Source organism: Indicator indicator, chromosome 6 (genome assembly GCF_027791375.1).
Source record: "Indicator indicator isolate 239-I01 chromosome 6, UM_Iind_1.1, whole genome shotgun sequence".
Taxonomy (NCBI): domain Eukaryota; kingdom Metazoa; phylum Chordata; class Aves; order Piciformes; family Indicatoridae; genus Indicator; species Indicator indicator.
Window position 1 is genome coordinate 38,179,020 of NC_072015.1, and position 25,370 is coordinate 38,204,389.

The following is a 25,370-nucleotide window of genomic DNA, read 5'->3' on the forward strand; positions in this document are numbered from 1 at the left end:
TGAATGCAGGCAACACAGAAAGAGCCTGCTTTGGTTTTTTTACCTCTTGGAAATATGTGATGTGCAACCCTACAACACCAACCATTACAAGACCCATTTACTTAAGGGATATCTGCAACTATAAGCAGGTTCTTTTCCTGCATAAAAACGTCATGAGATACTATATTCTGGATGTGAACTCCAGATGCTCATGACAAGATCTTCATTTGTTTGGAGAATACCACAAACTAGGAGTACTCCAAGGAGAGAAAAGCTCCTGTCTACCCTGGCCTTACATAACTAAATAGGTGACAGCTTTTCAGCTTGTGGATGAAGAGAGGGGGGTGGGAAAAGAAGTGCAGAGGATCATTTTGAAGGTCAGTAAAATCATCAGTGTTGTAGAAATGCAGAGTGAGGACATTTTCTTACTTTCCATAGCAGGAGATAGAAAGCACTCAGCAATAAGTTAGCTGAAAGTAAATGCAGGTAGTCTTTAAAAATGTGGCCAAAATTGTGCCATTTAGTACCAGATGCATAACATTAATTAATCAGAGGTGAGATGGGGGTCTTTAAAAACATAGCCAAAATTGTGCCATTTAGTACCAGATGCATAACATTAATTAATCAGAGGTGAGATGGGGGTTAGACTTGATGATCTTTACAGGTCTCTTCCAACCTCTAACATTCTATGATTCTATGACATATGCTGTAAAATCAGTGAGTCTGAAACATAGTGGTACAAATAATCTCTGGTTCAGAAAGTTCCTAGTTCCTGAACTAGACTACTGGTACGTGGGGTTACTTGTCAACCACTTTTTGTATGTCTTCTTCCTAAACACCTGATCATGAGGTAAAATACCAATTTTGCATCCTTTTAATGTTTTTGATACTTCATAAAGATTATAGCTGATGTAAAGAAGTCTTTCTGAGCAGCTTATGGACAATTCAGTTTAGTTCACAGTTCTGCTTACTAGCAGTGAAAAACTTTTTGAAAGTGTTTTTATTGAAGCACAGTTTCAGAATGTCATAATATTGCCTGTACTTTTTTCTTTCACTTTGCATAATACCACAGCAGTCACATTCTGGTTTATGTTCAGAATTTTGCATGCTTAGTGGGTTGGTATGCAGAAAATGAGGAAGCTGGTAATTTATTTTTGTATTGTGACTGCACAACTGTTAGAGGTAGAAGGCTGTGTGATGTGAGAAGCCAGGATATAACAAATGCAACTTGTGTGTAACAGGTTGGGTTTGCAGGAAGGCTCTTGGGTTTTTTATTTGGATTTATTTTGAAGTGACTTGCTGACTTTGGAATTTCATGTATTGTGATATTAAAGGTAAACAGCCAGCATTTCAGGGAAGGTAAGGAGGGAGAAAACCTCAAGGTGTGTCAAGCTAGACATGCACATCTGGCCATATAAAACTACTCATCATTAAAAAGGCTAGGCTGTGAAAGCAGAGGTAGTGTGAAGGAAAAGATGGGAGAGAATGCTTCCAAATGAAGATACAGGAAAAGCTGTTATGTTCCTAATTTATTAGAAACACGGGGTTGCACTTCCAATTTGCATCTCAAATTGGATTTTTTTTTTTCCCCTAGCAGTTGAATTGAAGTAAAGAAAGATTGCCCTGGAGATAAGTTGGAATAGTCTGGTAACTAGTTCTGTAGAAATCCTGAGATGCAGTCATACCCAGGCTTCAGAATGAGCTCTAGCATGCCTGTCTTTATTCTAAGAAATAAGTCTTAGCACAGATAATGACCTTTATATGTTCCCCATCTTTAGTTTCTTTACCATTCTCAGCAGAAATCAAGATCTTTTATGTTAACACTGCTAGCCCTATTCAACTCGTGATTTCTCTTCTGAACTCAAGAGACATTTGCAGTGTATCTGGTCTCAGCTGACCCTATGACTGAACTTCACTGTGAGCAAAAGTTCTTTATTTTTTACCTCTGCAAGTCCAGATGCATATTTGGACACACCACTTCCATTAATTCAGCTTTTTTTCTAAGTCCAAAAGCTGAAAAATTGCCAACAGGTGAGCAAAAGAAGATACTTCTATCCTTCTCAGTCCTCTTTTCTCTATATGTTGGTGGGCATACATGCAGACATTTGGTTGTACTGGAAGTTTTCGTGTGCTGATAGCGATGTTAGTCTGGCCCAAATACTGCTCCTTCTGTAAGGGATGCACACAGCTATAGAATGATGCAAGTTGTATTTTCCCCTATGATTTGGCAGAGCCTGAGATGACCCTTGCTTTAGTTTGGAATTTTTTTCTGTATCATAAGTTTGGCTTGGGTTATTTGTTGTCTTGTGGTTTGGGGCGGGGGGGGGGGGGGTGTTGGTTTGTTTTTTTGTTGGTTGGTTGGGGTTTTTTGTTTGTTTTCTTAACTACTCTTTGGCTAGGCTTCTTCAGCGTGTTTGGAGAATATGATTTAGGAGAAGTTGTTTAAATCTGGCATTGGTTCTGGGATGGCAGTCAATCAATCTTCTACCTTCCCCCTAGGTTGCGTGGCCTGATCTTTCTTAGTCATCCTTTTGATGTGTTTGAAAAGCTTCTAGCTTTTAATTTTAACAAGGTGTTGTTACTTGTTTTGGCTTGCCACCTTATGGTTATGTTTTAACTCATCTTTCTTCTCTGTTTTCCTTGAATGAACACAGTTAAAAAAAAAAAACAAATAAACAAACCAACTAAACAAAAAACCCCATGTTTGTTCTAATTACCACCTCTAATCAGTTGCTGAGTCATACTGGGGTTTGGGGTTTTTTGGGGGGATTGTTGTTGGGGTTTTTTTTCTGTCCCTTCAGAATTTTTTTTAATAGGTGTCTTGTCACTTCTCCTGATTCCCATATGTGGTGTGGGTTTTTGTAACACAAATGAATGCTTCACCCTTTCAGTTTCTTCTTTTAACTTATTTTTTACTGCCTTCCTCTTCTCTCTGTAATTGTCCTGTGCTCCAGCTGATCACTCCTAAGTTTCTGTATTCCTGTTGTATGCTATACCTACTGTTGCCTTAAGATACAAAATTTGGTATAATGTGCATGGCTGGATAAGATCTTTGATTATTACCACATTCTTTTATGTAAGCCACGTTGGGTAGTACAGCCTATAGCGTGTCCTTGCTGCTCTAGGAGTTCAGCTATTTCACTGACAGTTGACAAAGAATCATAGAATGGTTTGGGTTGGAAGGACCCTTACAGATCATCTAGTTCCAGCTTGCTGCTGCCATGGGCAGAGAGGGACGCCTTGCTCAAAGACTCATCCAACCTGGCCTTGAGCACTTCCAGGGTGAGGGTATCCACAAGTTCTCTAGGCAAGCTGTTCTAGTGTCTCATGACTCTCATAGAGAAGAATTTTCTCCTTCTAAATCTACCCTCTTTCAATTTGAAACTGTTACTCCTCACCTTATCACTCTACTCCTTGATAAAGAGTCCCTCCCCATTTTTCCTGTGGGCCCCCTTTAAGTACTGATAGGCCACTAGAAGGTCACCCTGAAGTCTTCTCCAGACTGAAGAGCCCTAGCTTTCCCAGTCTGTTGTCACAGTGGAGGTGCTCCAGCCCCATAATCATCTTTATGGCCCTCCTCTGGACCTGCTGCAAAAGGTTCATAAGCTTATTATTTTGGAGGCCCCAGAGCTGGACACAGTATTCCATGTGTGGTCTTGGGAGAGCGAAGCAGAGGGGCATAATTGCCTTCCTCAACCTGCTGGCCATGCACCTTTTGGTGCAGCCCAGGTTGTCATGGCTTCCTAGGCTGCAGGTGCACATTGCTGGCTCATACTCAGCTTTTCATCCACCAACACTTCCAAGTCCTTCTCCACAGGGATGCTCTGCTCAGAAATTTGTAAGTGTGATCTAGTGCCCACACAACACAAAAGAAGAGAATAGGAAGTAATCTAAACTGGCAGGATAAACTCTCCTTTCTTCCACCCTTTTTTCTTCCATGGGGCTTGATTTTCTATTATGTAGTACCAATTATTTCTTATTGTATAATGTAATGCTGTGTTGAATACCTTCTGATGGACACAAAGCTGCGCCAGGGGAGGTTTAGGCTGGAGGTGAGGAGAAAGTTCTTCACAGAGAGAGTGGTTGGCCATTGGAATGTGCTGCCCAGGGAGGTGGTGGAGTCACCATCCCTGGAGGTGTTCAAGAGGGGATTGGACGTGGCACTTGGTGCCATGGTTTAGTAGTCATGAGGTTTAGGGTGACAGGTTGGACTCGATGATCTTTGAGGTCTCTTCCAGCCTTCTTGATTCTATGATTCTATTGACAAGACTTGCACTACCTGATCTAAGGCAAGTGGAACTTTGAAATGGATTTAAGTCCCCACAGCATGGGGCAGTTCTTAATCATTTTACACAATATTCATTACTGTCTTAACCGTGAGTCTATGGATGAAATGCTTATCACAAGAACCTCTTGTCCATTCCGTTAAGTTGGCTTACTGATTTACAGATATTACTAAGAAACTTCATAGGAGGAGTGGAGTGATGAAACAGAAACAGATCAAGAAGTGAAAAATTGGGAGGAACTCAATTGCTTAGGATCACTTAATCTGATTTTCAGATGCCTTTTCAATGTACTTCAGTTCAGTTGGCGTTTTCCTCTTGGTCCTTCCTGGTTTTCCTTCATGCAAGGGAGAGGCTGTTCATCCAGAATCACTACCCTTCATGTCCTTGTTTTATTCCATATGTAGCTTGTAAATAATATCTAATTTTTAAACACATTTGGTACTTTTGAGCTTGAATATCTATTAGTGAGATGTACTTCCTGAATATTTTGTTTTCTCAGCCTTAATTAAAGAGAAACAATAATGAGTAGCTTTAATGTTAAGTGCATGTCTTCCTAATGTATTTGAATTCCTGGTTTGACAATTAATTGGTGGACCAAAGAGAACTCACTTATGTTATTTACAGTGGTGTTCAAAGGCCTTGTAAGAAGATTCTGGGGAAGAGGCTACTTAACAGAAATTAATTGGTTATTGCATGAGAGGTAACTGCCATTACAGATCAAACTGTCTATAATGAAGCATAGAATTGAATGCAGTTTTCATCATGAAGTCTAAATGACTGTGGCATGCCCTTAGGGCTTTATATCAATCTTGCCATTACTGTGTATTAACTTCACAGATTTAAAAAGATGGTTAGCAGCGAGGTAGAAGAACCTACAGATTAAAAGAGTGAAAGTAAGTCAAGAAAAAGATGTAGTGAAGACTTCAAATTAGAAAAGATGACACAAAGGAGATAATACTTTGTACTAATATGAATAAAAGTGTCATGGAGAACGTGGCAGCTGAATAACTCATAAGGAGCAGTGTTTGCTTTCTAAATTGTGTCTTCAGTGTTTGTACACTGAAGTTTTAAATGCTTTTTCCAACCCAAAGTGTCTTTCTCTCAGCCTTGCCACAGCAAATGCAGTGCAACTACAATATTAGGATTTCCTTGAAATATCTTCTGGTGGTGCTATTACTACAGAGGATCAAGTTAGAAGTAAAGCAGAGTTGAATACTTAATTGTTTGGCATTTTGAAAATTGGGAGTATTTTTTCTTCTCTCTTTCTTGCATCATATACTTTAAAATCACTTGGGGTTTAACTCTACTTGCTTTTTTATACTTTGTTCTAGCCATTCTTTATAGAGAAATGTTGCCTGTTGGATAATTTTAATATTATCTGAAGGTAATAGTTGTTCTGCTCAGGTGATTATTAATTCATTAAATATGTTAGAGTACTAATAAGATACATATTTTATGTAATTATTAATCTGTGTTTTTGTTGTAGATTAGTAACTTTGAAATCCTCGTTATTCACTTCTGTGAAAATATTAAGGCATTTAAAGTCTATGTGCTACCTAATTTTCCCCTTGCATTCTTCTATGTTTTCATGTACTTACAAAGTCAAAATAGATTTTCTGCAATGGGTAGAGTTTCCATAGTTCATTCTTTGTATGTGAACTTTTTGTATGTGCTTCCTTAGCTCTTCAGAAGAGAGAGCATCATTGTTGTAGGATTTCTTGCTATAAAAAAGAAGTGATGACTCTGCTTAGTTTTCTTAGATTGTCTTGCTTACTGTGTTTCTTTGGTTTATTCAAGGGCATTGGGAGTGTCAGTGACAGACTATACATTTGAAGATTGTCAGCTAGCCTTGGCTGAAGGACAGCTTCGTCTGCCTGCAGACACATGTCTTTTAGAATTTGCAAAGCTTGTGAGAAGCCTTGGGTGAGCATACACAATATTCATATGTAAGGTGCATTTTTATTTTATATGTGTGTTTATATAGTTTTCCCTTCATATACCGATATTGCATTTGTGAATGTATATGGAATGCTGCCATATTACAATCAAGGAAACATTAATATGAAGTTAAACCTGTACTATTCTCCACTTGTAAGCGACACCCCTGGATCCTAATGAGTAGACTAGGTTGTAAAAGTCATATTTTCAGTCTGAAACGTGAGCAGAGTGCATCTGAAGAGGGTCAGGAATCCTGCAGGATTCCTCGTATTCGATACAATTAAGAGCCAATTGCCCTTTTCTGTGATATCTATGAAGGCACAACAGTGCTGCCACTGCAGTCTTGGTGACTGGCTGTGGGCAGAGGGGTCAGCCTTTCACAAGAATCATGAAGAAGTGGTTGACCTTTTGGGTAGGTTACTGCTAGATGGACTTTCTGATGAAACTGTAGCTTAATATTTGCAGTATGGCTCCTCTCTTCTTATAGCTTCAATTCTCTCTGGCTTTACCCTTCCGAAAAGCTTTAGCAAACAGTGAAAAAATTCACATAAACCATGTAGTAGAACTTACTGCTGCTGTTTCCAGTTTTTCTCCTGTTTCTCCTCTCATTTTATTGAATAACCACAGACTAAATTATCCTGTAATCACCCTATTAATTGCTTTAATGTACGAACACCCTTTTCCTGGGTTTTTTTGTATTCTCTCCTGAAAGCACAGAACGTAGTTTCAAATTTCCAGTCTATACTTTACTTCCTTTCACTATTTTTTCCTTAAACTTCCAGTTTGTATACATTAAAAAAAAATCATTGGAGAATAAGGAATGTAGGACAGTATACGTTATCCATTCTGGCTCTGGCCAGCCTGATCTAGTGTGAGGTGTCCCTGGCCATGGCAGGGGGGTTGGAACTAGATGATCCTTGTGGTCCCTTCCAACCCTGACTGATTCTATGATTCTATGATTCTATGATTCTATGATTCAGATGACAAGCATATATTAACTAATTGTCAATATCTCCATCTGAAAATACTTCCAGTAGGACAGGAGAGACTTCTAAGGGGAAACAAAGATTCTTGCTTTGTTCCAAAGGTTCTGAATTTACCACACTAAAAAACAAAACCCAAACAAATAAAAACCCACCCCAAAACCCCCTCGCTTCTCTCTTATGCACTTGATAATCCTGGGATTCAGTTTAATCCTCTTTTTAAATTGTCTAGCTCTTCTCTGCTCAATTCAAAGCTGTTCTTTCAAATTATGTTTTTCTGGGTTTGGGTTGGTTTTTTTTTTTTTGGCCTCTGAAATGATTACATGCATTTGTGAATTAAGTTCTCCATAACCCAAAAGTTGTCTCATTTGAGCAATTGTACATTGGTGAAGTTACTATCCTGTCCTGATTTGGGTATGTGCCAGTAGGAAGGCTATTATGGCATTTTTCTGGCACAATTGGATGAAGATTGTAATATGACTTAATCTCTAATGCATGTTTGATGGTGATGGCAGTCATTTTGCTGCTTATGCAAAGGTTTTGAGGCCAGGGAAGCATTAACATCATCCAGTCACATCCCTAAATGACAGGAATGGTAAATTTTATCCAGTGGATTTTGCATCCAGTCTTAATACTTGGTTTTGAGTAATAACATACCTTCAAGGTACCATCTAGTTTTAAATACAAAATTTTTTTAGTAAGGCTTAGATTCTTTAGATTCTGTGAAATCAAGTTACACCTCAATTTGCTGTACTGGAGAGATTTCTCTTCACATTTATATATACATAAATACATATATACATATATATTTTTCTCTTCAATATTATGTATTGAATCTATGCTCAGCTGGATGGGATCCAATCCAGAAGCCATTCAGCCACAGCACTGAGTTCTCATGCTTCATCTAATGAAGAGCTTGGACTCTGTTATCATAGCTGTACAGCTGCCAAGTCACAGCTGGCTGAAACTCAGCTGCCTCTTACTGAACTCTGGTGAAATGACTTCTGTATCAATGAGATCAATTGATCACACTCATCTCAAATTCTGTATTCATTAGTCCTCAAGCAATTATGCTTCTGTTGAGCCTGATAATCCATGTCTGACCAATGGGCTTACTACAAAGCTATGTGCTGTCTTTATTGTAGCTTTCATGCATTGTAAATCCCCTGTTTCACTTGATAATTTCCACAATTAATTACCCCACTGTTTAAAGTGATTCACTATTTTTACTTTGACTGGACCTATTACCATGTTCCAGGCACTGAAGCTTGTTTGAATTTTCTTTCTAAAGACATCTTTGAATATCTTCTCCTTAAGAACGTGTTAATGCAGTATAATTAAGTCTCATCTCCATCTTTTTATGAGAGATATTTTATGAGTTGCTTTAGGGTAGTTGATTTCAAGGAGATCCTTAAGTTTTGATTTGGATTTATTTGCTCCTATTGTCTCAAACTTCTGTTCATTCTAATTCCTGCATTCACTTTGCCCATGGATTAGAAGGACCTTCTGACCTTTCTAATGGATCAATGCCACCAGTAGGTCATTTGGGAATTTGTAGTTTTCAGTCAAATTATTTTCTAATTTTTTTTTAAGTTGCAATTATTCTCAGTTTTAATTGCTTTCTTTCTCTCCTCTCTTAAAAAAAAAAAAGAAAAAAATCAAAACAGTGACAACAAAAACCAAGCTAAATGTAGCACATATTCCAATCTTAATGAGAAGATACTTAGTGACAGTGTTATGCTTGCTGTTAGATAAGGCTTATAAAGTCATGTCTTGATGTAACCTGAAATTTTACTCAAATAATCTTAGTGGTCCACAGCTTTTGCATCTTTTTAGGGCTTAAATTAAGTATTGATAGCCTTCAACCACATTTAAGGATAATCTGCTGCTTTATGCTGTTGGTTTGGGGTTTTTTTGGGGGAAGGGTTGTTTGATTTGGGTTGATTTTGTTGTTGTTTTTTGAGGGTTTTTTTACTGATCTTTTTCTCGTGTTCATCCTTCAGTTCATGATCATTCAGTACTCTGCCTCTGCATTATTTACTGAATTGCTTCCTGGCTGTTTTTCCCCAAATCTCTGACTTTTAAAATTCCAGGTATAGTTTGGAACATCTAGCACGAGTGGATATGTCTCTCATCCCTCTGTTTTAGTCTCTGCTTTATGCTTTTTCTTACTCATTGAAAGGTTTTTTTGGCAGATGTTCTTTAAAAATTTTCATATCTCTTTTCTACTTTTTTTTTTAAGGAGGCTAGGTAGCACTAAAACTTGTGGAAGTTGGCTTACACTTTGTGCATCAGAAAGCAATAAATATAGAAAGTATAGCAAGAACATAATATGGTATCATAGTGAATGTGTATTTTATTGTTAGTATATATGTGACAAAGACCTTTGGTTGGTTCTTGATCTGGTGTAAAACAGACTCTGAGGTTCTTTGTACTTTTTGTTAAAGACAGTATGGCTTTGCTGATGATGTCCACTTCTTTTAAAAGGCATGGTTTGCACCAAATCACCAATTTCAGGTCAGATTTCATAAAAATCCCCTGTTCTTGCCTTACAGGCTTCTTAGCTTTCTCGGTAGGGTTATTCTTAATAATTTTTATCTTTAACAGTGGGCAGCAGTTATTGTGGACTTCTTTTTAAGTCCTGAACTATCTCCTTTGCTTTCCTGAGTGTGAATATTATTGGCGGTGTATATAATTCACTCATAAGACTAGTATATCATACCTCATTGTATTGTGGTAAGAATAAAATTAATTAAACAGCAGTTCCATTTTTACTGCTCTACAATATTACCCAGTTGGCTATGAAGATTCTGCTAGGTAATGCCCCTGTAGACTTGCATGATCTGCAAGGAAAAGACAATTATCTCATAGGCCAGGTGCCTGTCTATTCTTGCTCAACAGCCTTTACCATCCAGAGTACATTGCAAACTTCTGCTGCCTATATGTGCCTGAAGTGGTGCTCCAAACCGTAGGTAAAGCCTTATATACCCACAGTAGTAAGTGTTCACAGCTAACAGCAGCATGACTTCACTGTTCTGAGATCATCTATAGCAAGGAAAAGAATCTCTGGAGGATGTTGTCCATCAGTATTCATGATAAAAGCAATACTGCCCATTACAGGAGGTGATCACAGATCAGGCTTAACCCAGAAAATACCAATCAAGATAGCCCCTGCCTTGTGAATCAAGGCAAAGTGTGCCAGAGTATTCAGGTCGGTTTTGCAGATGTTCAGTATGCTTTCTCTGTTAGGACAAGAAGTTGCCCAGAAGTCCATCAGCAGACATAAAATAATGTATCAAGCTTTTCTGGCTTAGGGCATATTTCACTGAGTTTGCAATTTACAGTAGCTAGCTACAAGATCCAGCTGTTCTTATGTAACTTCCATCTGTGAGACACTAGAAGGTTTTTGGCAGGTTCCCAGCATTCAAGAAAGGAGTTTGTTTTTAAATAGTCAAATGCAGCTTAAAACTAGCTTTAAGGAGGGTAAGACTTCTTACTTGCTGAAAATAGTGGCAATTATGCTGAAAATATGCTACCTTCAGGGATTTGATTTTCCTTGTGAAGTCTGCTGTGAAAAATTTCATGTTCACAGCTGTTAATCTTGAAAAACATCCTTTTCATTTTCAGGGACTTGGAAATGGAATTTTCAGGGACTTTTTGTTCTGCAGTGCACACTGGCCTTGAGAAGCGAAGTAAAACACCAAATGATGTTATGTATCATAAAACCTAGGCCGTACATGGAAACCATTAGCTAAACAAGCATGATTTCATAAGCACAGACTTTCTAGTTTTTCTAGCCTTCCTTAGGATAAAAGTAACAATTTCAAACATTCAAACCATTTCACATTGGTTTGGAACCTGTTATGGGATTTGGAACACCTGGCTCTTAAAAGACTTGAGCATAGTAGGTCATGGTCATCCACACATCAATTACTTTCTGATTCTGAAAGTGAGCCTTGGATTACCAGGAGTACAATGCAGTGACACTCATGCTGAAGCTGTGAGTTTGTCTCACTGATCCATATGGTCTTTTTGAGATAGGCTCACATCTCTTTTTATGTTTACAAAATCCAAACCACAAGGTGTCTGTCAGATTCGTGGTAAGCCGTATGATTTGCCATACAAGATTTTGCCTTCAAACCTTTCAGGTTTCCAGACTTAATTGGGAAATGTCACAATGCTCAAACACTTCCTGCCAAACAATTACTCCCTCAGTTCTAGAAGGTGAATTTTGAGTTAGTTCATTGCAAATCAAGCCTCTCTGATGTAGAGACAGATGTTAAGATTGCGTATTCTGTGTCAGTGGTGGCTTATCTCAGGGGAGGATTTGAATGCCAGCTGGTCCTCATCCTAACCATCCTTAAAATCCATTTCAGCTACTGCAGTGAGGATGTATTATCTGCAGACACTTCTTAGATGTACTCCTGCACATGAGAAGCTGAGTTCTGTGTTCATTTCAAATCCTCTGTGGATTCTGTTGTCATTGTTCCTGCTACTTTTCTACACAATCATGGAAAATGAATGCTTGTAGCTCTTTTTATAATGCATAGGACAAAAACTTAATACAGGTGGTTTAATGCCAAGATGGAGACTATATGAATGTTCTGTAGGGCCATGGGTTTCTGGAAGAATTCTTTCATGTGCAGGTCTTACAAATCAGAAATACAGGACTTGGTATTGTTTAGTTTGTATGTTTTTAGTAAGTCAGTTTAGATAATGGCAGAGAGCATAGTAGTTGTGGGTTTACTTTTAAAATAGTGATTTGGTTTTTTAGGATAGCAAATCAGGGTTTGGAGCTGACATATCAGATAATCTTCCTATCAGAAATGCTCTTAGCATTTTTCAGAAGCTCCTGAGGATGCAGATATTAAGTATTTTATTCATTCTTGTCACTGAAAGGAAGCTGCTGAGGAGTCCAAGCTGCTTTTCTTTGTCTGCAGCAGCAAACAGCAAAACAGAAAACCGCAGGAGAATATTATAGAAGACTGCATTGCCTTTTGTCTTCAGGCTGAAAAGTTTGGCTGCCTACATTACCTTACCCTAAAACAGTTCAGAGGAAACCTGTGAATCAGGATTTATTTGATGTTGTGTTAGGGAGGGAATTTACTCTTCCCCCACATACCTGCAGCACCATTCATTATATTCATAGTAAGGTTTTTTTTTTTTTCTGAAGTTAAAACAGGAAGTTTGACTTAGAGAAAAAACAGCAACAAAAAACCCCTGAGAACTATGCAGTAGACATTTGCCTAAATACACAGCTGTTCATCAGTCAAAAGTCTGGTTTTGCAATTGGAAGGACTGAGGGAATTTCTGTAGCCATGTTAAATGCTATAACTTGGTTTGCATCACCTCCTAATGGTGTCCAGCTCTGAACTGATTGTGAAAAATGAGGACTGACAAACTGGATTAACGGTGTAATCACTATTATGTAATCCTTGATTTCTTTAGGGAAGATGCATCAGGTCTTTCCTGTTCAGTGACATTAGTAAATTTGGAAACATAATTGGTTTATGTTACTGTCCTACCATACAGCCATATTCAGGTGACCTAAATCTCACCTAGTTCTCCACGCCTGGTATCTATTAGCTAGTTCTAGGCTACGTTTCTTGTTCACGTTGAACTGCTTTACACATACAGCTTATAGTCAAGGTAGAATAAAGGATACAGATTTGTGACCAGGATTCCTAAACCCTTGCAGTAATCTGTAATAGAGTTCTGTATCTGTACTGATAGGAGCCTTAAAATTACAAGAGTACATTATTTTGTAATAAAGTTGCCTAGTAATTCTGATTCCAGATTTTGTGATGTTTTACACCGTTATCATCCATTGCTTCATTTGGTATATTGAAATTTGTGTTGTTAACACTGGGTTTATTTCTGTAATGAGCAAAAATAATACACTTCCTAGGCTGAAGCCAGAAACACTTGAAGATGATCTTGATAAATATGCTACAAGTGCCATGAAGATGAAGAAAGAAAAGGTTGATCTTAAAGAATTTTCAGTATACTTGGAATTTCCAGAATCTCACACGTTAGAAAGTATGTTTGCGCTTTTTGATGAGGTAAGAAACATCATATTTTAAAACTGTACCAGGTCTGGTAGGAGGAGTGTGGTGGAGTCACCATCCCTGGAGGTGTTCAAGAGGGGACTGGACATGGCACTTGGTGCCATGGTTTAGTAGTCATGAGTTCTTGGGTGACAGGTTGGACTTTGATGATCCTTGAGGATCCTTGAGGATTCCAACCTTATTGATTCTGTGATTCTGTGGTAAACTCTGCTGTGGCTGAATTCTGTTCCAGCTGAATTCACTGAGGCCTGATTTGGGCTAAAGGCTTTTGGGCACATCACCACAAGTATTGGATTACTGCCTTTCCCTTTCATCAGAGCACCTATCATCAGCGAAATAAAGCATTCATTCAGATAGAAGGAAAGTGGGGTATCAGTTGAATAAAACTGATTTTTCTCTCTAGATACAAAATATGAAGAGGAAGAAAGATGCCTTCAGATTAAGCTTTTGCTGCTGCTTCTTGCAACTGAATGCAATGGCTATCAGCTGATACTTCACTTACCTTGTAAACAAATCACTTTTTTCCTTCTCAGATGCCTGAAACCTGAGGGGCCTAGGAACTTGGCAAATGAGCCAGTCTTTATTCATCTGGCAATCAGTCAGAATGGGGATGTGTCTGTTGTCTTTGTCTGCCCAAGGTGCTGTTTGGATTAGGAGATGGATATGTCCACGGTGTTCTCTCATAGACCAAAGAGTATATATATATCATGTATTCAGGACTTAAATTAGGCTACTTTGCCTTCTCTTTCTCTGGTTTTAATTTCAACCTGGTAATTCAGATGTTTTAACATAAAAATCGTCAATGTGCAAGTGAAGAGTGGCAATAGTAGCACTGTCTTCCATGAACATTTGAAATAAGATTTCTGACTGACACTGAAAAGGGCTTGCAGAGCTTTGATGACCCAGGTTCTTGCTCTGATTTAATTCCACCTCTTTGAGACTGTTTTTTGGAGCAACATATGTAATAATATTTCTAAATATTTTGCTTCTTTTTTTTTTTTTTTTGCAACTGTTAGTTATTCAGGAAACTTGTCAGACAAACTGCAGTATTCTGAGGTGATGTTTTCCTTCACAGAATGAAGATGGCATCATTGACATTCGGGAATTTGTCATTGCTCTGTCAGTTGTCTGTAAGCCATCCAAAACGCTGGAAACAATTCAGCTGGCATTTGAGGTAAGCAGCATTTTCTTCCTCTATGTAGGTTTACTTATTTTTAGAAATTTTTAATGCTGGCATTAGACTTAACAGAAGCTTGTTTCATATGCCCTTCTAATACCATGTTACATTTTAAAATAACATTAAAGGGAAGTTAAATTAAGAGGCAATGTTTAGAGGGAATAAACTTCAATTTAAATTGTCTAAAATTGTGGAAGTCCACACTTTGAAACTGTAGTCTGTGGAACCTTTTCAGCATGTTGAATCTCAAACCTGAAGTCCTTTGTCGTGATTCCTCTAAAATAAGGGCTAATGAGTCATGCTTACTACTTTAATGTTTCAATCAAATCTTATTTTTCAAGTTAATACAATATTTAAAACCTATTCCTACACATTAATAGAGATTAATATTTTTACCCTCTACTGTCTTCTTGGTAAGTTTTCTTTCCCTCTTAGTCTTACCATGTTGGTCCTGCAGTCTCTGTCCAGACTTAATGCTTCCCAGAAGTGCTCCTGATCTTGTTCTAGACTCTGTCCCTTGTGGTAGCACCAGCATAGATGGTTAATGCAGGCTTTTGGGGAAAGTGACAGCAGCAATACTTAATATTTGCCAGTCCAGTGGGTTTGTCTGACCCCTTGATTTATTACTTTTATAATTAATTAATTTCTTTAATATTGTTATTCCAACATGCAAACTCTGCTGCATCCTGTATCACCTTATCCCTTTGCCTTAAACTCACATGGTCTTTGGTGTTACTAAATCTAAAAAGTGCTAACTCCTGATGCTGTCTTCACTAATGAATGCATGGAGTCAAGAACATTCAGTTCCATGATTCTACATGGCAACCTTATTGAATAATTGTTTTCAGCTTCTGCAGCATACCTCTCTTAATTATGCTTTTTGCTGAAGAAATGAGGTTCCTCTGCATGTTTAGTGTTCACATCTATCACTCTCACCCTTTTGGGGTATCATACAAATTTAACAAAGAAGGGATGAACAAAAATACGTAGTTCCTAAAAATTTGGGGGAAATCTGCCTCTAATAGCTGTTACTTACTGCTGCTTCTGAGGAAAAACCCAAAAGGTGTTACATAATCCATTTGATCTATATAATGGCATGGAAAAATGGTCAGGTACTCTTTGGTCATCTCTGTGTCTTCATAGTAAAATGAAAAAGCTTGAAGTAAACTTGAAGGTGGCTATTGGGCAGTATTTTGGTGAAATACTGCTGCCATGATGTATAATGTGCAATATGCTTTTAGTATTTTAGAGGAAGAATTGCTGAGACTGGGCAGTTATTTTCTTTTTGGAAGCGCCTAAACTGAGTAAAATTGTTTCTAAGAAAATTTCTGTTCTTCACTATCTGCTCTGTTCTTCAGCTCATAATATGTAATTTTGAGTTCCCCGGTTAATTGCAAAATACTAAGTTTTATTTGTAAAATACTAAGTTAACTGTAGAACTTCAAAACAGTTCTAGGCATATATTAAAAAGGGGAAGCAGTCAGCAAGAGAAAGCAGGTGTGGTTCATTTTATCCTGCTAGTGATGATTGGAAGAGCTAAAAAAAAAAAAAGTCTTGAGGAAATTTTGCTTACCATGTTCTAGAAAAAAAAAGGCAAAAGAGAATCTTTTTCATCTTTTTTTTTTTTTCCTTTTTCTTAATCCTTTCTTACCCCCTGCTCTGGGTTAGTATACAGAAGGATACTCAGGCAGTTTATTGGGAGCTGTTGAGGGATCTAGCCAGTTCACAAATCATTGAATCATAGAACTGTTTAGGTTAGAATAGTCCAGCTGTTAACACCTAGCACTGCCAAGTCCACAATGTGTGACCTTGAACAGGTATCTCTCCAAAGTGCCTTGTCATTTGTTTTCAGGGATAAAGAGCAACATTTCACATAGCTGAACAAGTTTTCAAAGTGGAATTGTTTTGTGTATAATTGAAGAACTTGAAAAACAGAAGTTACTGAGCCTCCAGAGTTCTAAAGCATTGAGCAATTAGAAGGGAGGATTATAGTAATCAAGTTTAAGTGCTACACATCCTCCCTTCCCAATTGCTAAGGAAGCTAAAGGGTACTGTGAATCTCACCAGTATGATCCTTGTGAGCCTTACCATCAAGTATCACCTTAGGAGTACTTGATCTGTGAAAATATAGTGGGTTTTATTTAACAAGTGTGTTGCTATTGCCCCTGCTCCTTGGCAAACAGTGTGCAGGAAATGGCAAGATTCCTGGTCTGAGCTTGACTCTTGTAATTTTTTTCTTTTGCTGACTTTTTTTTAATTCCTTTGGGGCATGCTGTCCCATGGCAGCAACTTCTGCTTGTATGAAAAATACATCCTTATGCCCATTCTCTTCAGTGTCATTAGTTCCTACCTTCTCCATGATGTAGAGAAACTAAAAGGAAGTTTCCAAAGCAGCATTCTTTTATGTGGTTCAGTGTTCCCAGTGTTGTCTTGCTTGAAAACAACACAAGGATGTTTCAAAAACTCTTATCTCAATTTCCATTACACAGATAAGTGGAGTTATTTTAGGAAGTTTAATGAAGCTGTACTTGATACAGATGTTTTGAAATACTTGGGTCAACTTCTTCAGGGGAAAATACTGTGCAAACATAAAGATAAAATGAGGCTATGAACAATTTATTTTTAGTTATAAGTCTCCTGCCAGTAGTAAAACTAACTCATTCTGAGGGGGAACTCTCCCAAACACATCCTAGGCTGCATCAAGAAAAGCATAGCCAGCAGGGTGAGGGAGGTGATTCTGCCCCTCTACTCCACTCTGGTGAGACTCCAACTGGAGTACTGTGTCCAGTTCTGGAGCCCTTATTACAGAAAGCATCTGGAGGTGCTGGAGCATGTTCAGAGAAGGGTCATGAGGATGATCAGAGGGCTGGAGCACCTCTCCTAAGAGGTCAGACTTTGAGAGTTGGGGCTGTTCAGTCTGGAGAAGAGAAGGCCCCAAGGAGACCTTCTTGTGGCCTTCCAGTATCTGAAGGGGGCTACAAGAAAGCTGGGGAGGAACTTTTGAGGGTGTCAGGTAATGATAGGACTAGGGGAAATGGAAAAAAACTAGGAATGGGTCGATTCAGATTGGATGTTAGGAAGAAATTCTTCCCCATGAGAGTGGTGAGACACTGGAACAGGTTGTCCAGGGACGTGGTAGAAGCCTCATCCCTGGAGGTGTTTAAGGTCAGGCTGGATGTGGCTCTGAGCAACCTGATTTAGTGTGAGGTGTCCCTGCCCATGGCAGGGGGGTTGGAACTAGATGATCCTTGAGGTCCCTTCCAACCCTAACAATTCTATGATTCTTTGCTTCAGGACGTAACAATATGCAAATCATTATTTTTTAGAACAAGTACCTGTAGAAAACTAAGCCCATCACTGCATGGAGTAGCATTCTTGTCATTAATACAATGCTGTTTATATGTAGGCATTTTTTGCAAACTGCCTCTCAGACCAGTTAGATTTGGTCAAAGAAAAGGAGTTTTACATCTGATGGTATCTGCTTTAAGTTGACCTAAATCTGTTTCCTGATTCCATAGACTGCCTTAGAGTTTAGACATATAGTTCAGTGGCCTGAAAAATAGTCTCAATTACATATCTGAAAAACATATTAGCATTAAACGGTCATTTCTCTGACTGTCAGTGAAATTGCAGTGTGTAGGCCTGTAAATGTAATTTTCTGATCAATTCAGCAAGCTTTACTTTCTAAGCATATCCAGGTAACTAACAATCAATGCTGTCTTCTACCCAGACTAATCAGAAGTCCTTTATAGATCACATTGATCTGAAAGTGACTAGAATTTCTGATACCAAATTTCATTTTGCAATTAGTGTGGTGCTGTTCCCAGAGGTTAGTGTTCAGTTTTGCAATGACTTTACCTTGCTGTCTTGATTCGTAGCTGTACCAATCAGAAAATGGAACTATAACAGAAGAGGATTTAGCTCATATTCTGAAGACTGCCATGGGTGTGTCACAGATTAATGTTACACACCTTTTTAAAGCTGTAGATGAAGAAGAAAAGGGAGAGATTACATATGGTAAGTATTCTAAGTGGATTTGAACTGTCACAAAATGTCAAAGGTGTTTGAATTCATGTTGCCATGCAAACCAGTTATTTCTATTAAACTTTACCTCTTTCAGTTGACTTGTCTTTAATATTGATAAAAGCACTGCACATAAAGTAAACTCAAACATGTTTTTCAAACATAATTTTCCCCTTTAATATCAGCTGTCACATTTACATGTTTTCAGAGATTTTCCCTTCCCTTAATCCAGGCAATACCTGGATTAGCTCTTTCAGCATATTCTCTCCTGTGTTCCATGTATGTGAATATGTGTTTTTAAGAAAGCTGTCTTCTCTCTGTCCTGTTGTTTTGTCTCTTGCATTTGTTCCCCACTATTTCTGCCCTGCCAGAATACAGGGAGATACAAGACTTTCTACTCCTATTTCCCAGCCTGGTTTTAAAATAAGCCACAAGTGGGAGGGATAAGAGAGGATGGAGGAGAGGTAGGGGGGGGAATTGAAGGGGTATGATCAATACATAGTCATACTAGGCATATATAACAGCTCAATATGCAGGTTATTTGGAGACATAATTGCAGTTGAAAACTTGAGAGAGCTGGGCAAATAAATTATGCTGGGAGTCAAAGGGTGGAAAGCTGCCCAGTAGAGAAACACTTGGACATACTGATCAACAGCCAGCTGAATATGAGCCAACTGTGCCCAGATGGCCAAGAAGGCCACAGCATCCTGGCTTGTGTCAGGAATATGTGTGTCCATCAGGAGTAGGGAAATCATTGTCCCCTTGAGGCCTCACCAGTGCCGAGTACACCTTGAGTACTGTGTTCAGTTTTGAGTCAGGTCCAGAGAAGGCAGCGAAGCTGGTGAAGGGTCTGAAGAACAGGTTCTCTGAGCAGCTGAGGCAACTGGGATTGTTTGGTCTGGAGAAAAGGAGGCTGAGGGGAGACCTTACCAGTCTATACAACTATGTGAAAGAAGGTTGTAGCGAGGTGGATGTTGGTCTCATCTCCCTGGTAACAATAGGACAGGAGGAAAGCACCTCAAGTTGCACCAGGGGAGGTTTAGATTGGATATCAGAAGAAAATTGTTCACTGAAAGGGATATCAAACATTCAAATAGGCTCTCCAGGGGAGGTGGATGAATCAGCATCCCTGGAGGTGTTTAAAAGACACATAGATGTGGTGCTAAGGGACATGGTTTAGCACCAGACTTGGCAGAGTTAGACAATGGTTGAACTCAGTGATCTTAAAGGGCTTTTCCAACTGAAACAATTCTGTGAATCAAAGAACTTGTGTGTTACTTCAGATTCTTCCTCTTTTTTGCTGTAAGGTTCTGAATTTAGTTGTATCATATAAATATGAACTGAGTTGTTGATAGCCAACATATCACATCTCTCTGGTAAAAGTGCTTATGGCATGCCCTGTTTTTGTAGTTTTCCTTCAGCATAACCAGTATGTGTTTAATTTGTCAAAACAACAAAAAAAACCCCTTACAAATTAAGGCATCTGTTCATCTATTTTAGTAATTCCTGTGTTTCAATCACACAATGTGTATGTACAACTTCAACTACCAAATTATTTTAGAGTTACAGGAATGAGACCCACGGACACTGCTCTCCCTTTCTTCATGACTGATGTGTGTTGTCTCCTTGATTTCTCCTATACTATGCCTTTCTGTACCTTGTATCTATCACATCCCCAGCATTCCCATATCCATCCTACATTATTGCCTATTTCCTTGCTACTCTTCATTGTTTTCTCAGCTCATTTGAGTGATGACTCAACTCTTCTTTCCCCCTACCCTGCCTCCATCAGCAGCTTCAAAAATACCAGCTCAGAGTCTAAGTTGGCAAGCCTACCACAACTCTAATTTTGACATACTTTATTGTTTGGGGATAGCTAAATTTGAAATAGTATAGAAGTGAACTCAGACCAGTTCATGTGAGTTAGCAAAGAATTAATATTTTAATATACATCTTTAATAGTACTTAGTTGCATTTAAACCTGCACTTTACTCCTGATCGTGGTATGTTCCCAGCACAGAAAATCTGGACCAGATCCACAGCAGTAGCCACTGAAGTGCTTAGTTCTCATTGTCACTATTTTTTTACCTGCAGTCAAAAGTAGTCTTTTGTGAGGCTACACAAAGTAGGATGGTGTTTACATCACTTTTTTGAAACTTTTCTTGAGTGTTTTTCTGAGAGAAGTGTTCATTGCACCAAGATTTTAACATACCTGAAAGTTTAATAGTAAGAGTACATGTCCCAATTTATTGTGGTAGTGAATTAGAAGATGAAAATAAACCTTCTGGAATTGAAAGTTCTTGCTGTCAATATTAAGTCCTTTGCCTTTCCTGAGAATATCTGCAACTTTCCACATACTCTATTTATTGCATTTAAATACTGAGAAAGGAGTGGTGGAAAATTTGCAGACTGCATCTTTCTGAAGGCATTGGCCGGACAAGTTCTGAGGAATTAAAACTTTGTATCTGCTGGAAGAATACTGACATTGGCTTCAGATACACAGAAGAGGGGTTCTGCTCACAAGCTCCTTCTTTCTAGGATGTTAGAATGTGCAGTAGGAATATCAAGTCTTCAGTCTTACTTGTAAGAACAACAACAAAAAATTCCAAAGCATCTAACCTAAATTGCCACATGTATAGCTTGAACGTGTCCAGAGAAGGGCAGCAAGGCTGGGGAGAGGCCTCGAACACAAACCCTATGAGGAGAGGCTGAGGGAGCTGGGACTGTTTAGCCTGGAGAGGAGGAGGCTCAGGGGTGACCTCACTGCTGTCTACAACTACTTGAGGGGAGGTTGTAGCCAGGTGGGGGTTGGTCTCTTCTCCCAGGCAACCAGCACCAGAACAAGAGGACACAGTCTCAAGCTGTGCCAGGGGAAGTTTAGGCTGGAGGTGAGGACAAAGTTCTTCATGGAGAGAGTTGTTAGCTGTTGGAATGTGCTGCCCAGGGAGGTGGTGGAGTCACCATCCCTGGAGGTGTTCAAAAAAGGATTGGACGTGGCACTTGGTGCCATGGTTTAGTAGTCATGAGGTCTTGGGTGACAGGTTGGACTTGATGATCCTTGAGGTCTTTTCCAACCTTATTGATTCTGTGATAGCAGAGTCCTTGAAGGCAGAGAAGGGAAGGCCCAAAGGGATATCTCGGGTTACAGGTAAACAATAACCAGTATCAAAATTAAGATTTTTGTAACGACGTTAATCATGTTGGATCTGAATTGTTAGAAGCCTGGATTTTTGTCATGTGTTTGAAAGTGCACTAGTTGCCCAATACCTGAATGTTGTTTCAGTTCTCTAAAAGAGTGTACCGTTGGCTTAATTGTTTAGATGCATCTTGATTCCGAACCTCATCTCTGTAATCTATAGAGAGAAAAGATTTCTCAGTCTGAAGACATAATTCTGGAGAATTTGAAAAGGTTCTGTAGTTGGGCATTGCAAACTCTAGGAAACTCTCCCTTTGGTCTTGATAGACAAATGATGAAGTGTTCTGAAAACTCTGCCTTGCTTGCCAATAACAAGAAGGGGGAATTGTCAGTACTGTGGAAAAACTCATGGATGAATGTTCAGAGAAGGAAGAATTATTTGTTTTTTTAAATGCAGTATGCTTACTTACTAACCACAGTTAGTAATGATTAAGTTCCTGTACGCTAAGTAATTTGTAGCTGAAGGGGATCAAAACCTAGAGAAATTTGCTGAACATACAGCTTCCATCAGAAGCATCAGGTAGTGGGGAGGGTATTGAAAGGGGAGGAGAAAAACCTTTTGAAGTTATTGTAGTACATATGTAGGCTTAATGCAAAGGTATAGACAGCAGTCTTAACTCCACTTCAGATTCTTACCTCCCTCTTGTCTCTTTCCTCTTAGTAGGGGCAGGAAGCAAAATTTCTTTTTTCCCAAGTGAATGACTAAGGTGATCCTTTCCTCCATTCTAATGCTTCACAGTTGTTTTAAGCTTGAGCTCCAAGACCTGTGATTAGATGCTGCAATAACTCATTCGTCCCACAGTGCCTTGTCTTGTGCTTCTGATGAATGAGGCAAATGGGATCCCAAGCACTTATCCTCTGGGCTCTGCTCTGTAGAACTTTGATAAATACTCCTTAATATCTTCCGACCCAAAATGTCAGCCTATTCAGATCAATCAGAAACATTATGCTCTTCAATTCAATCCTCCCTGGAATCTAAGGTTTTTCATTTGGATCCAGTACTAATAAAACATGGAGGTATCTTGGGTGCTGATCTGGATATAGATGATTGTACTTGTGGGATCAAAGCTGCTTTAAGGGATTTTTTAATTTCTTTTTAGAAAAGATAACAGTAGCTTTTTAAAGAATTACTTAGAATGGCGTTTGCAGTAAATATTCTAGAGTTCCAAACCAAAAATGATTATGCTTAATGTGATTGTAAGACCATCTTTGGTACTGTTGGTTGAAATTTTTATACTTGTCTTACCTTAGTTAGGCTAAATGTCAGAATGAGCTTTCCCCCAAAAATGTTTTTTCATGGTGCACAGTTTTTGTGTTGTTACAGTAAGTAGCAGATCTTTGGGATGATGCTAAAGCAGGCCAGATCCAGTTAAGGCTGATAGCTGATTGCTCTCTCCTTGTTAACTGCAGAAAAATAAAGTACTGGGTTGAGTTCACTGAATGTGCTTAACTGTTTTGTTTCTGGTTTGCACTCAAGTGTTTCTAATGTGTTGTTGCAACTGCTACTGCTGTTAAGTATTTTAAATATAAAATAATGTTCTATATATACAATAATTATATTAAATATATAATAGTGTTCTTGGTTAAATATATAATAATGTTCTTGCTGAAAAAGGTCAGATGCATCACATTCTTTTAAATAAAGGTTGAACTTGCATTGAAGGTTATCAAGAAAAAAGGTTGTGTGGTATGCATTTCAAACATTTAAGATAGTTTGGTTATTTTTTCATCTGAAGACTTTATAATTTGGATGATCAATCAACCTGTTGTACCATACAGGTTTTTCAATGTAGATAATAGCATTGGTTTTCATGACCTGAACATCATCAGCTTTTGCTGAAGTTCCAGGGTCCAAAATACTTTAGATCTATATAAACTATGGATAAAGAATCCTGTATTTTGTTTGTGGAAGGATGAAGTTGTGTTTATTGCCTTCTCCCCATCTATCCCTTTGCAACAGTTCAGAGGCAGAGCTGACTGCAACTTCCATGCCCCTGTGAGACACATGACAGTCCCTTGCCCTTTGCAATACTGAGACAAACACACAATCCCAGAGAAGGGTGGCAGAGAGGGAAAGCTGGTGCAGTTCCCTTCTTCCACATCATTCCAGTTGTACCAGGAGGAACAAGACATCACTACTTTTGAAAGGGTATTTCAGATGTGATCTGTGCTGCACTGCAGGAAGCTCACAGTGTCGTCTGATCATGAGCTTTTCTGGGATGTGACAGTGAATTTGAGTGGGCTGTGTGAGATGTGTGGTAGGTGACTGAGTTAGTGATAATGTTCAAATCCAGGTTTTTCAAGTGTCACTTTATAAGAATAGCATCTTATGTCTTGGGTCCTGTACAGTATCTTGTGTTCAAATAAGATCTGAATAAACAGTCATAAGGGCAAAGTGTGACAAAACTTCAATGTCTGATTTTTATTTTTTTTTTTTAAACACAAAATGTTACTTCTTGATGTTAAGGATTCCCTGCTCCCCCAACCACTGATCTTGCTTGGTTTAGTTTCATTAATATCTGACATAAAAATCTTTTTTATTTTTCCCCCACACAAATTGTTACAAAAGTAATTATCTTACCACAATATTATTCTCTGAAATATGAGGGCTTTTAAATGCTGAAATCTTGAAAGCAGAAGGCAGCAATGACAGCTACTGTCAGACTGAAATTAATCATGAGTGCAAAGCATTAAATGGCATGTTTGCAAAAGACTTCCCAGACTTTAAGAAGTGACTGCTCTTGCTGTTTGTTGCTCCTCAGCTGGAGGGCTTGTGCCCTTTCCCCAGTGAGCAGTGAGATGCTATGTCAGGATATGTGGTGCTCCTCATGCAGTTTAATGCAAACCTGAGACTGTTTACCACTTCACCATACAAGCTAAGCTCTGGTCTGAAGAGTTTTAAAAAGGGCTTAGATAACTCTTGGTGGCATCTCAGCTCTGGGGATGTGGTGAACTACTGAGAAGCTAAAAAACAAGTTATGGGGATAACAGTATGTTAACTGCTGCTATTTTTCTCCAAAGTGATCATGCAATATATATGTATAAGTATGCAAATTTAGTGTCCTTCTGTTGCAAACAGCTAATTCAATGTAACAACAATTTTAATTTTTTTTTTCAGATGAGTTCTACAGATTTGCTGAATTGTACCCACACTTTGCAGACGACTATCTCTATGCTGATCAGATGGGAGCTGAGAGTAGCTTGGATACTTCATCTCTTTCTGCTCCTAATGGTATCTGTACTGACTTCAGCCCTGAAAACGCTGAAGATAAAAAGAAGCCTCTGCAGAAGAAACTGAATTAACACTACAACTGTTACCTTCCTCTCCTGGTGAGAGGATTGTCTTTTCTTGGGATTTTCATAAGTCACTCCAACTATACAGCAAATACCAGTTTTGTGTGTGAAAGTTCTTCTACATTAACACTGTTCTTTGACTCGTGTGCTATATTTAACAACATGCTCCAGGTTACTTTGGGGAAGGTGTTTTTATTTTTTTCAAAATGGTCTTTGAAAGGCAAAAAATGTGAATGTGCTTCATGATTAATGTTGATATTTAAAAGGAGGCGGCACACTTATTTATATCCCATTGGCTAGTCTCATGTACAACGTGTCGCACAAACTGTGCATGTATAAAGAAACTGTAGCTACTATGGTGTTAAGTGCACTTTGGTGATTAGTGTTTTCCCTAGTTATGGGGAAGTTTATCTGGGGCCAAACTTT

The 25,370-nt window shown here is 38.6% G+C and overlaps 1 protein-coding gene across 1 annotated transcript in view; it reads left to right on the forward strand.

Moving 5' to 3' along the window:
- The window catches only part of LPCAT1 (lysophosphatidylcholine acyltransferase 1), a 64,459-nt gene extending 39,506 nt beyond the window's left edge, over window positions 1–24,953 (forward strand). The window contains exons 10-14 of the mRNA XM_054381726.1: window positions 6,063–6,188; window positions 13,095–13,248; window positions 14,330–14,428; window positions 18,310–18,448; window positions 24,769–24,953. Coding sequence (XP_054237701.1) covers window positions 6,063–6,188; window positions 13,095–13,248; window positions 14,330–14,428; window positions 18,310–18,448; window positions 24,769–24,953 — 703 coding nt within the window. The remainder of the gene's footprint in view (window positions 1–6,062; window positions 6,189–13,094; window positions 13,249–14,329; window positions 14,429–18,309; window positions 18,449–24,768) is intronic.
- The last annotated feature ends 417 nt before the right edge of the window (window positions 24,954–25,370 follow it).